The sequence below is a fragment of the Chlorocebus sabaeus genome, chromosome 13 (genome assembly GCF_047675955.1).
Source record: "Chlorocebus sabaeus isolate Y175 chromosome 13, mChlSab1.0.hap1, whole genome shotgun sequence".
In the NCBI taxonomy this organism is placed as follows: Eukaryota; Metazoa; Chordata; class Mammalia; order Primates; family Cercopithecidae; genus Chlorocebus; species Chlorocebus sabaeus.
Window position 1 is genome coordinate 66,856,130 of NC_132916.1, and position 14,140 is coordinate 66,870,269.

The following is a 14,140-nucleotide window of genomic DNA, read 5'->3' on the forward strand; positions in this document are numbered from 1 at the left end:
AAAAGTGAATCTAGACACAGACCTTCCACTCATCTCAAAATTTAACTCAAAATGGTATGATGCCTAAATTTGAACTCCAAAACTAGGGACTTCTGGTTCCAAAATGGCAATGTAGAAGCATACTGACTTCATTCCCCACCAACAGAAAACAAAAAAAACAAATATACAGCACCGAGATCGACACCAGCAACAACCAGCCCAAGTATGAGGATGAAATAGTTCCTGGGGCCACAGAGAAGTGGAAAAACTCCAGTAGGAGAATCGGACTTCCACTTTCATGATGCTTCTGCCCTGCCCTTATGCCCACACAGAAAATCTCCGCGACCTCATAATTTCTACACTGGAAGAAGTAAAATTGAAGTGGCCAACCATCGTCGCCACCTTCTTTGGTTCCTTGGCAGGAGACCTGTCCTTGCCTTAACCCACAAGTAGCATCATGACTGCCTGGAGGGAAAATATCACTGAAGACCAGCAGCGACTATTATTCCCAGCCCCAGGAACTTCACTCTGCATCTTGGCCAAAGGAGACACCAAATCAGAGTGGCTGTTCAGCAGTACCAAGCTGCAGGAGGTATATTTTCTAGGTCCTGTAAGCACAAACACCTATCTCGTCTGCCTTCCCACACAGCCAGTGTAATCCATTTGGGACATTCAGTGCTCCAAACATTTACTAGAACTGAGGGAAACCTGGGCTTACGGCGCCACCTAGAGCGGAAAAGGAGGTAGCGACATAGCAGTGAAGATTGTCAGCAAATACATGCAATAAAAACCAAAACAAGCTGGACAGAGAAAACTGGAATAAATAACTAATTCTTCCAGTGCAAAGACATGGGAAAGACCCACAAGAAACAACAGCAAACAGGGAATCATGACCTTCTCAAAAGGACAAAGCAAAAATCCTGGCCGAGCATGGTGGCTCAAGCCTGTAATCCCAGCACTTTGGGAGGCTGAGGTGGGTGGATTACCTGAGGTCAGGAGTTCAAGACCAGCCTGGCCAACATGGTGAAACCCTATCTCTCTACTGAAAATACAAACAAAAAAAATTAGCTAAGCGTGGTGATGCATGCCTATAATCCCAGCTACTTGAGAGGGTGAGGCAGGAGACTCACTTGAACCTGGGAGGCAGAGAGTGCAGTGAGCCAAGATCACCCCACTGCTCTCCAACCTGGGTGGCAGAATGAGACTCCGTCAAAAAAAAAAAAAAAAAATCCCAAAACTGACCCTAACAAAACAGCAGTTTGTGAGCTCTCTGACCAAGACTTCAGAATAACAATTTTAAGAAAACTCATTGACCTCTAAGATAATACAGAAAAGTCATAAAGAAATTTGACAGATATTGGAATAATTTTTCAAAACAAAAAATAAAATATTGGAACTGATAAATACATTTGCTGAACTGGAAAAGTCTTTTGAGGCTCTCAACAGCAGAATGAACTAAGCAGAGGAAAAAAATCGGTGAGCTCAAAGACCAGCTATTTGAAAATACACAGTCAGAGGAGGGAAAAAAGAGAATGAAAATGACTGACTACAAGATATAGATATCTACCTCAGAAGACCAAATCTAAGAGCCATTGATGTTCAAAAGGGAGCTGAACAGGAAATAGAAAGCTTATTCAAAGAAATAACAACTGAAAACTTTTCAAAACTTGAGAAAGATATAAATATCCAGGTACAGGAAGGTCTTTTAACACCGAACAGATTCAACCCCCAAATAAGACTACCTAAAGGCATGTAGTAATCAAATGCTAAAGGCCAAGGACAAAGAGAAGGTCCTTAAAACAGCAAAAGATAAGAAGCAAATAGCATATAAAGGAGCCCCAAGTCATCTGGCAACAGCCTTCTCAACAGGCCAGGAGGGATTGGAACAACATTTTCAAAAAAAACCTGTCATCTAAGAATATTTTATCCAGCAAAATCATCACTCAAATATGAAGGAGAGATACAGTCTTTCCTAAACACAGAAGCCAACCCATCTTGCAAGAAAAGCTAAGGGGAGTTCTTCAGTCTGAAAGAAAACACTAATGTGCAGAAGAAAACATTTCAAGGTATAAAATCCACTGGTAGAATTAATACTTTGTGTAGAATTTTTTAGTATAGAGCAATTTTATAATACAGAGAATAGAGCAGTTAGGCAAAAGAAAGAAAGTTCATCCAAATTGAAAAGGAAGAAAACAAATTAGCCTTGCTCACAGATGACATGATTTTATGCCTATAAAAACCTGAAGACTCCACCAAAAAACTGTTGGAACTGATAAATTTAGTGAAGTTACAGGATACAGAATCAACATACAAAAATCAGTAGCATTTATAAACACCAACAGGAGATAATCTGAAAAACAAATTAAGAAAGCAATCCCATTTACCACAGCTACAAAAAATATAAAATACCTGGGAATTGATCTAACTAAAGAAGTGAGATAGCTATGTAAGAAAAACTATATAAAGTTCTGATGAATGTAATAGAAGTAGACACATAAAAAATGTAAAGATACTCCATGCTTATGGATTAGAATAATTAATATTATTAAAATGACAATGCTACCCAAAGCAATCTACAGATTCCGTGCAATCCCTATCAAAATGCCAATGACAGTCTTCACAGAATGACATTTCACCAAAAAATAAGAACCCTAAGATTTATACAGAATGATAAAAGATCCTGAATAGCAAAAGCAGAACTGAGCAAAAAGAGCAAAGCTAAAGACATCACACACTGTCTGATTTCAAAATTGACTACAACGCTATGATAACCAAAACAACATGGTACTCACATAAAACCATGCACATGGAGCAGTGGAACAGAACAGAGAATCCTGATATACATTTATCCATTTACAACCAACTCATTTTTGACAAAGGTGCCAAGAACCTACAATGGGGAAAGAACAGTCTTTTCAATAAATAGTGCTGGGAAAACTGGATAACTATATGCAAAAGAATGGAAGTAGACCCCCATCTCTCGTGATACACAAAAATCAAATCAAAATGAATTAAAGACTTACATCTGAAACTTCAACAAGAAAACATTAGAGAAATGCTCCAGGACATTGGTCTATGCAAAGATTTTTTTGTGGAAGACCTCGAAAGCATAGGCAAATAAAGCAGAAATGGCCAAATAGGATTAGATCCAGCTAAAATGTTTCAGCATGGCAAAGGAAAAAACCAACAAAGTGAAAAGACAACCCATGGAATGGGAGAAAATATTCACAATCCATCTATCTGACAAGGGATTAATAACCAGAATATGTAAGGAGCTCAGACAACTCAATAGCAAAAAACAAATAATACAATTTAAAAATGGACAAAAGATCTAACATTTCATATATGAAATGTCAAGTATATGAAAAAATGCTCAGCATCACTAATCGTCAGAGAAATACAAATCAAAATCACATTGCAGTATCATTTTACCCTAGTTAAAATGGCTCATACCAAAAGACAGGCATAGAGAACAGTGCAGAGGTTTCTCAAATAACTAAAAATAGAAGTACCATATGATTCAACAATTCCAAAAGAAAATCCAAAAGAAAGGAAATCAATATGCTGCAAGAAATCTACACTCTCATGTTTATTGCAGCACTATTCACAGTAGTCAAAAATGGAATCAACCTAAATGACAATCAGTGGATGAATGAATAAAGAAAATGTGGTATATATACACAATGGAATATTATTCAACCAAAAAAATAAAAGAATTATATTATTTGCAGCAAAATGGATAGAACTACAGGTCATTGTTTTAAATAAAATAAGCCAAGCCCAGAAAGACACATATCATATGTTCTCACTCACATGTGGGAGCAAAAAAAGGTGGATCTCATGAAAATAGAGAGTAGATTGGTGGTTACCAAAGGCCAGGAAGGAAAGGGGGAAGGCGTGGAGGATGAAAATGGAAAAAAAAGAATATATGTGTTTTTATTACCACTGAAATGTATGCTTTGAAATTGTAAAGATGGCAAATTATATATGATTACTTTACCTTAATAAAAATAAGTTTCAGAAGTAAAATGCAAAACTATAAAACCTCTAAAAGATAGCAAAGAGAAAATCCAGATGATCTTGGACTGAGCAATGACTTTTTAAATGCATGATCCATAAAAGAAAGAAATGATAAGGCAGATTTCATTAAGATTAAAATTTTCTACTCTTCTAAAGATACTGTCAAGAAAATGAAAAGACAAGCCACAGACTGAGAGAAAACATTGCAAAAGGCTTATCTGATTAAGGACTATTAACAAAATATACATAGAACTCCTAAAAAACAATAACACAGACAACCCTCTTTTAAAATTAGCAAAAGGCCTTTACAGTCACCTCACCAAAGAGGATATACAAATGGAAAGCAGACATATGAGAAGATACTTCACCGCATATATCATCAGGAAAATGCAAATTAAAACAATGAGATACCACTACACACCTGTTAGAATGGCCAAAATGTACAACATTGACAACACCAAATGCTGGTGACGATGTGGAACCACAGAAACTCTCATTCATTGCTGGTGGGAATGCAAAACGATACAGCCACTTTAATAGTTTGGCAGTTTCTTACATAACTAAATGTATTTACTTTAGGATCCTGCAGTTGTGTCCTTGGTATTTACCTGAATGAGTTTCAAACATATACTCACATGAAAACCTGCAAGCAAAGGTTTATAACAGCTCTGTTTATAATTGCCAAAACATGGATGGAACCAAGATTATCTTGCTGTAGGTGAATGGATAAATAAACTGCAGTACATGTAGACAATGGGGTATTATTCAGTGCTAGAAGGAAATGAGCTATCAAGCTATGAAAAGACATGGAGGAAACTTAAATGCATATTACAAAGTGAAAGGAACCAATTTTAAAAAGCTATATACTGTATAATTTCAAGTATGTGACATTCTGAAAAAGGCAAACAATAGAGGAGTTAGAAGATCAGCAGGTGCCAAGAGTTAGGGGGAGAGGGAGGGATGAATGAGTGGGTCACAGAGAAGTTTTAGGGCAGTGAATCTGTTTTGCATGACACTGTGTATTAGTCTGTTCTCATATTGCTATAAAGAACTACCTGAGACTGGGTAATTTGTGAAGAATAGAGGTTTAAGATTCACAGTTAGGCCGGGCGCGGTGGCTCAAGCCTGTAATCCCAGCACTTTGGGAGGCCGAGGCGGGCGGATCACGAGGTCAGGAGATCGAGACCATCCTGGCTAACACAGTGAAACCCCGTCTCTACTAAAAATACAAGAAAAAAATTAGCCGGGCGTGGTGGCGGGCGCCTGTAGTCCCAGCTACCCGGGAGGCTGAGGTAGGAGAATGGCGTAAACCCGGGAGGCGGAGCTTGCAGTGAGCCGAGATCGCGCCACTGCACTCCAGCCTGGGGCACAGAGCGAGACTCTGTCTCAAAAAAAAAAAAAAAAAAAAAAAAAGATTCACAGTTACACAGGCTTAACAGTAAGCATGACTGGGAGGCCTCAGGAAACTTAAATCATGGCGAAAGGTGAAGGAGAAGCAGGCATCTTCCTCACATGGCAGCAGGAGACAGGGAAGGGGGAAGTGCCACACACTTTTAAACCATCAGATCTCATGAGACCTCACTATCACAAGAACAGCAAGGGGGACATCCACCCCCATGATCCAGTTACCTCTCACCAGGCCCCTCCTTCAGTTCAACATGAGGTTTGGGCAGGGACACAAGTCCAAATCATATCATTCTGTTCCTGGCTCCTCCCAAATCTCATGCCCTTCTCATATTGCAAAATACAAGTATCTCTTCTCAATAGTGCACCAGTCTTAACTTGTTTCAGCATTAACTCAAAAGTTTATAGTCCAGACTCTCACCTGAGACAAGGTAAGTCCTTTCCACCTATGAGCCTGTAAAATCAAAAGCAAGTTAGTTAGTTCCAAGATACAGTGAGGATGCAGGCATTGGGTAAATGCTCCCATTCCTAATGGGAGAAATTGGCCAAAACAAAGGGGCTACAGGCACCAGGCAAATCTGAAACCGACCAGGGCAGTCATTCAATCGTAAAGCTCCAAAATAATCTCCTTTGACTCCGTGTCTCACATCCAGGTCATGCCGATGCAAGGGGTGGGCTCCCAAGGCCTTGGGCAGCTCCACCCCTTTGGCTGTGCAGGGTACAGCCCCCTTGGCTGCTTTCACAGGCTGGTGTTGAGTGTCTGTGGCTTTTCCAGGTGCATGATGTAAGTTGTCAGTAGGTCTACCATTCTGGGGTCTAGAGGATGGTGGCCCTCTTCTCACAGCTCCACTAGGCAGTGCCCCAGAGGGGATGCTGCATGGGGGCTCCAACCCCACATTTATTGTCTGCACTCCTATGATAGAAGTGCTCCATGAGTGCTCCAGCAGTGCAGCACACTTTTGCCTGAACATCCAGGCATTTCCATACATTCTTTGAAATCTAGGCAGAGGTTCTCAAACCTCTACTCTTGCCTTCTGCACACCTATAGGCCCAACACCATGTGGATGCCACCAAGGCTTGGGGCTTGTACGCTCTAAAACCATGGCCCAAGCCACACCTTGGCCCCTTTTAGCCATGGCTGGAGCTGGACCAGCTGGGGTGCCATGTCCCAGGGCTGCACAGAGCAGCTGGCCCTGTATCTGGCTCATGAAACCATTTTTTCTTTCTAGGTCTCCAAGCCTGTGATGGCAGGGTCTGCCGTGATGGTCTGTGAAATGCCCTAGAGACATTTTCCCCCACTGTCTTGGCTGTTAACATTTGGCCCCTATTTACTTATGCACATTTGGGTGATAGGCTTATATTTTGCCCCAGAAAATAGGTTTTTCTTTTGTACCACATGGTCAGGCTGCAAATTTCCAAACTTTTATGCTCTGCTTTTTAAATATAAGCTCCAGTTTCGGATAATCACTTTGTTCATGCATATGAGCGTACACTTTTAGAAACAGCCAGGTCACCTCTTGAATGCTTTGCTGCTTAGAAATTTCTTCTGCCAGATACCCTAAATCATCTCTCTCAATTTCCAAGTTCCACAGATCTCTAGGGCAGGGGCAAAATGCCTCTAGCCTCTTGGCTAAAGCATAGCAAAAATGACCTTCCTCCAGTTCCCAGTAAGTTCCTCATCTCCATCTGAGACCACCTGAGGCTGGATGGACGTCATTGTCCATATCATTATCAGCATTTTGGTCAAAATCATTCAACAAGTCTCTAGGAAGTTTCACACTTCCCCACATCTTCCTGTCTTCTTCTGAGCCTTCCACACTGTTCCAGCCTCTGCCTGTTACTCAGTTCCAACATTGCTTCTACATTTTCAGGTATCTTTATAGCAGTGCCTCACTCCCTGTACCAATTTTCTGTATCAGTCTGTTTTCACAGTGCTATAAAGAAGTACCTAAGACTGGGTAGTTTATGAAGAAAAGAGATTTAATTGACTCACAGTTCCACAGGCTGCACAGGAAGCATGACTGGGAGGCCTCAGGAAACTTACAGTCATGTGGAAGGCGAAGGGGAAGCAGGCACCTTCATCAAATGGCAATAGGAGAATGAAGGGGGAGGTGCCACACACTTTTAAACCATTGGATTTCATGAGAACTCACTGTCACAAGAACAGCAAGGGGGACATCCACCCCCATGATCCACTCACCTCCTACCAGGCCTCTCCTCCTATTCAACAGGAGATTTGAGTGGAGACACAAATCCAAACCATATCACACTATAACAATAGATATATGTCATTATAAATTTGTCCAAACTCATGGAATGCACAACATCAAGAGTAAACCCTAACATGGACTCTGGGTAATACTGATGGATCAATGCAGGTTCATCAATTGTGATTAATGTGCCACTCAAGTTGGGAAGTTTAATAATGGAGGAAGCTATGCATGGTGGGGAAGAGAAGATAAGGGAAATCTCTGTACCTTCCTCTCAACTTTTCTGTGAACTTAAAACTGCTCTAAAAAATAGTATTTTTTAAAAAATAGTACATTTATAACCACTGTCACTACCATTACCACCGCTTCTAGTACTTCTTATATCCCTTTTCTGCTACATATTTCTCCTTAGTGCTTAGTACTTAATCACCTTTTAATGCATATATGTGTGATATTAATGGTTATTAAATATATTGTAATGAATTTGGGGCTGACTCTGGAGAGTGGGATTGCATAGTTAGGTATTTGAAGCACAGTGTTTACTTTTTTACTTTTACATCTCTGAATAGTATTAGAGTGTGAATGACAACTTACCTCATAAAGTTTTTTGAGCATTGGCGGGGCGTGGTGGCTCACACCTGTAATCCCAGCACTTTGGGAGGCCGAGGCGGGCAGATCACAAGGTCAGGAGATCAAGACCTTCCTGGCTAACATGGTGAAACCTCGTGTCTACTAAAAAAAATTACAAAAAACATTAGCCAGGTATGGTGGCGGGCGCCTGTAGTCCCAGCTACTCAGGAGACTGAGACAGGAGAATGGTGTGAACCCAGGAGGTGGAGCTTGCAGTGAGCCGAGATTGCGCCACTGCACTCCAGCCTGGGTGACAGAGCGAAACTCTGTCTCAAAAAAAAAAAAAACAAAAAAAAGGTTTTTGAGCATTAAGTGATATAATATCTGAATAGTATTTAGCACAGCCCTTGACATAATGAAATTCTGCCTGTATGCATTACTACTATCGTTGGAATTGTTAAGTGACATCTCTTAGCAATGCCTGTATGTATGAAGGTTCTGTCTGTGTCCTGTGCGTTCCATCCAAGTCAAAGGATAATAGAGTATACCAGAATGAGATTATCCAAGGCCCTTGACATAAGAATTTCTAGAACTATCTAGTAAAATTGGAAAGAGCCTCTAAAGACTCATTTTGGAGATTATTTACAAGTGTTCTATCCTCTCTTATGACGTTAGATATATCAGCTTTGGAAATGAATGCTTATGTCAACTGGGCACGCAATGTTTTCTCTTCACACCAAGTGATGTTATATTTGATCCAGTGCTGACCCAGGCTCTCTTTGCCACTGTAGTAGAGAATTTAACTGATAGTTCTAGCTCTCTTCTGCCTGATCTTGTCCTGACCTCTGAAGAGATGAAGCCCTCTTATATATAGATGGTCCTGTCTGCAACTCATCTGGAACTTCTAAGATTTCAGAAGAGAGATACATTAGACAACCCCTCTAATCTTTGAAACATCTTTTAGGTCCACTTGCACACACTGTGGTTCTGATTATGGCCTCTAGTAAATGTTAATGATAGAAAAAACAGTTTTTCTTTTGGTGCATTAAGCTTATATTGACCATTTTGAGTATAAAATCAGATAAACTGAAATTTAACACTTGTTCTCTTTCTGAAATGTGTTTACCCTTATATATTTTTTGTTTGTTGAGTTTTTAAATGCTAATTTTAAAGACTCATAATTAGGTGACATTTTATTTTTACTCAGTTTAAGAATTCAATTCATATTTTATTAATGAATTGTAGACTACTATATTTTTAAAATAAAGGAGAGCCTATGTGTTACAAAATAGCAAGTAACATGGTTTTTTAGCTTATATTTTTCATTGTTGAAAATAAATCTAATATCTTTATGTCTATAAATTACATTTTGGATCTAAATCTATACACCGGTTGTTATTTAGTTCTTGTATTTTATATATGAGTTATAATTAGTTATGCATGTCTGTGAACTTTATATATTTTGTATCTAATTATATTTTTCTGGTAATATATTTTCATTCACGTTTTATAAATATTGAAATTATTTCACAAAAATACAATATTTGTGTTTTAAAATAATTTAATCCTTAGTAGATAAGTTTATAAAACAAAAATAGTAACAGAGATCTTGCTGTTATACACATTTTACCTTATTAATAAGTGATATGTCAGCCAAACAGTGCTAAAGCTAATGCTGTAGAAATAAGATTAATCTGACCATTGCGGCCTTCTTTCAGCACGTCCAGTAAATTCTGGATGGATGCCCTGTATATTTAAAAGAGTGCCTTGAGAGAGGAGAGACTTAAAGCACAAAAAGTAGCCTTAAAGTAAACTCAATTTTCAACGATGCTTTCTCACCTAGACAGCATATGTAGGGTAAATATATTTTGTAAAACCATTAAAGAATCTGGTAGGTATTTTTCAAGATGAGAAATATGAACTGGAGCATACCTGACTAAATTGTAAACAGAACTGCAGGATAGCTGATGTTTACGTTTAATGGGCAACAAACGCCAAGTCAGTAACCTCTGTTAAAATTGGAATCGGTAATCCCTGATTCACAACAGTGAAGGCCAAATTTTATGTAATCTTAAATACTACTAGTTCAACAAATATTTGAAGACTTACTATAGCACCCTACACTAGTAAATATATGTGTATTTTAAAATCTGCAATTTAATTAATGTTTCATTCTATATGAACTTAGTTTTAAAATAGGCTAAATAATTTAAAATACAACTTTTTCATATTCATGCAGTGAAGTTATTGAGTACCTAGAGATGCCTGGCACTGTGCTGGAAACTGTAGCATATATTGTTTCAGTACTCTTTTTTGAAAATTTTAGAAAGTAATAATTTGGATCAGAATATTGTATCAGCTTGCCTGGAGTTGCTACCTACTTTGAAATCTTTGATATATAAAATATATACATATGGCAAAATTAAAAGCAACTAAATGAAGTCATTCTATTTATCAGTACAGTCTTGCACTTATTTCAAACAGAATTGAAATATGTTATCTGCTTGTTATATTCTATGCCTCCCAGTCTTCTGATTAGTACTCCTTAGAATTCTCATAAAAATTTCCAAAGAAAATGGTGGTTATTTCAAAAGACAAGATATAATGTCCATTTTTAATTTTGTCTTTAGAAGTATACAAGGAAATTTGTATCTTAGATTAAATGAAATGTTTTTAATTTTTTGTTACTGAAATTGTTTAGTTGGGCCCTACATATTAATCATACGTATAACTAGAAAACTTGCTAAGAATAAATTTTAGAGAACTAATATGTAATGGTTGTTTAAAACACATGTTTAATTGCATATTTCAGTGATATAAAATTTAAGAAACCTTAAGAGATTTTTACATAGATGGCACAAAAATGTAAAATATTTTCATGCTTAAAATAAGCTAAGCAACCTGGTTTTCTTTACATAAAGTTTGTTATTCACTTTTTTTTTATTGAAGGTGATATTTATATTCCAGCTCAAATGAGGGTTGAATTGGTTTAGTCTGTGTGTATTGTTCCATGAAGAGAAAGGCTAAGTGATTCTAGCATAGACACTAAAGCTACTTTCCTTGTTTGTCCTTATTGCTTCTTGAAGGAAAATCTTGTTCATCTAAGTTATTACATATTGGTGTGTCTATGGTTTATATTAGTAATAAAAAGACAATTGAAAAGAATGAAGAAAATGTATCAAAGTTCTTAAGAGATTGACTAAAACTACTGTTTTTACATAGCCTTAAATATATTTTTTAATCTTAAACATAAGCATTTGCCCAACCTTACAGAACACTTTTTATATTCTTATAAATATCTTAATTGTTTTTTTTCTTCTAGGGGATATTCGTCTAACCCCAGAGGACTTTGCTAGAGCTCAAAAGTACTGCAAATATGCTGGCAGTGCTCTGCAGTATGAAGATGTAAGCACTGCTGTACAGAATCTACAAAAGGCGCTCAAGTTACTGACGACAGGCAGAGAATGAAGCCTTTGTATAACAGACCCATGTATTTTTGGCATGAGGAACTAACAGTCCATTACTCTTTCTTCAGCCTATCAGGATCACAGTTTTAAGGAAGACTTGGTTTCATTTAATATGACAATGAAATCTGTGTGTATCAGATTTTTATTGAAGCATTCATCAGCAGCCTCAACCAGTTTTCGTTGTCCATTTAGTAGATTCAGTCATCTCTGAGTATATAGGGCTGATGTCAGCAAGACCCTAAAAATTCTCATTGAACCCCGCTTCAACAAATGAAAACACACCTCTCTAAAATGTATACTGGGAATAACCTTTGTATTTACATACATTAGGGGAATTTTTTTAAATCTGTAATGTTTGGACAAACAGATGATATTACTTTGCTATAAAATTATAAATGTAACTTTTAATAAAGATTGCCAGAATATTCTAAATTAGAAATTATGTTTTTGTTTCCCTCAAGACATAAAACAAATATGAACATTCTAAACTGGTGGATTAATCTGAAAAGACATTCAGTTCCAATTTTAATTTATTCTCATGTTAATTATAACTCCATTAAAAGTTTAATATTTCATGGGAGAAAATATCAGGTAAAGAGGTAGAATCACTTTCAGATTTAAGAATAATGTTGATTTCCCAACTGCTTTACCTGATCTATTAAAGCGTAAGATGAATTGGTATTTGCTTCATAGGCAGTTTGACTGCATGTAGTAGAGAATGAAAAGAAGATATTTGCCTGGAAACTTGGTGCTTTAAATTAAGGTACTCCTCTGCTGCTGTAGAATGGATTCCACACAGTGGATAGCTATGGATGATTCAGAATATTATGTTTAGATTCCCATTTGTTAAGTTTATAAGTTTTGTGGGGAATTATGAACTTACTGTGTACCACCTGCATTTGTACTGTGTGAAAAATAAATACAAGGATTCGTTTAGCTAATTCAACTTACTACAAAGACAGATGTCTGTTTTTATTTGCCTGCTAGAATTGTCTTTTTTAAAAGTCATTTTTATTTATAGGAATATGGGTATTTCTATAGGAAGAAACAGTTTTTTGTTGTTGTTGCTATTTTTAAAGATAAATTTGACAAAGTTACCTGAAATTTATCTGGTCCATTTTATTCATGCTACTAAGATGGAAATCTTTAAACACAAGGGTGAGCAAGCTTTGGCCCATGGATTGGCCACCTGTTAATGTAAATAAAGTTTCTTTGAAACAAGCCTATACTCATTCATTTATGTTTTGTCTGTGGTTGCTTCCACAACTGCAGAGTTGTATGGCTTGCAAGTCTGAAAACATTTACTGTTTGGCCCTCTAAGAAAAAGTTAGACTACCTAGTCTATTGGCCTGTTTGAGGAAAAAAACGCATCACAAACTCATAATCATTTATATCCATTACTTTCTGCATAAATGTAATGCTATTGTACAAGATTTGGTAGAATAAATATTCAGACTGACTATTCTAAATTATCACAAAAATATCCCCAAAAAACATGCCTCCTAAAAAATATTTTCCTATGTTTTACAAGATGTATGAACATTTGTAGGGTTCCACATTTGCATCTAGAAATCCAGTGCTCTTCAGAATGTTACTAGATCGCCAGGATGACCTTTAGTATTATACGATATTCAGCAAATTTTAATTTAAACCTTGGTATGTCTGGACACTAAAAAGGAAACCCATCACCTCCTATTTCATACCGTACCTTTTGGTTCCCAGTTGGGAGAGCACATGGAGGGAAGGAGATGATATAGAAACTATGGAGTCCACTGATAGTGGGCTGCATGTGTGACAGAGCCCTTCTCTGTGAAATGGAAATGACACCTCTAGCCATCTCAATAGTCATGAGAATTAAAAGAGATACAGTACCCAAAGTGCTTAAGCACCTTGGTAGCATTTCATAAATGTTTAGTGTCAATACTAATGCTCTAGTAATGTAAATTGTTAATTTATTTCCCAAGTATCAGGAAATCCCAGTTGTCTGTGTGGCCCAGTGCTTAAAAATGCCTTCTTGCATGAGGGGATTGAACTATACAATGTTTGTTAACTTTGTATTTGTATTTTTTCCTATAAAATGTTACAGTAAAATTAGGAGATGTGTTCTGATGTAACAATAGGATGAGCAATTTTCATTTATTCCTTCAATATATATTTACTGAATAGCTACTATGTGCCTGGTATTGTTCTTTACAAGCAGAAACGGCAGGGAAAAAAAAGTCCCTCCGTCACAGAGTTTAACATTCTAAAAGGGAGGAAATAGATAATAAAATATACAGTACATTTCATCAGTGGCTCTCCGAGTGTGATTGGAAATAGAAATCTTGGGCCCCACCTGTCCTACCCAATCAGAAACTCTAGGAATGGGTCTCAGCCTTCTGAGTTTTAAGAGACACTTAAGGTGGTCCCCAAAGTTTGAGTGGTTTAGTTCTACCCAAATCAGAAATACTGCAAGCCTGAGAACAGATTCTCCTGAAACTGGTTCTCAAA

At 37.4% G+C, this 14,140-nt stretch overlaps 1 protein-coding gene across 1 annotated transcript in view; it reads left to right on the plus strand.

Annotated features, from left to right (window-relative positions):
* The window catches only part of VTA1 (vesicle trafficking 1), a 76,890-nt gene extending 62,952 nt beyond the window's left edge, over positions 1 to 13,938 (plus strand). Inside the window, exon 8 of the mRNA XM_038000813.2 lies at positions 11,506 to 13,938. Within this exon, the coding sequence (XP_037856741.1) occupies positions 11,506 to 11,651 (146 nt within the window). The 3' untranslated portion in view covers positions 11,652 to 13,938. The remainder of the gene's footprint in view (positions 1 to 11,505) is intronic.
* The last annotated feature ends 202 nt before the right edge of the window (positions 13,939 to 14,140 follow it).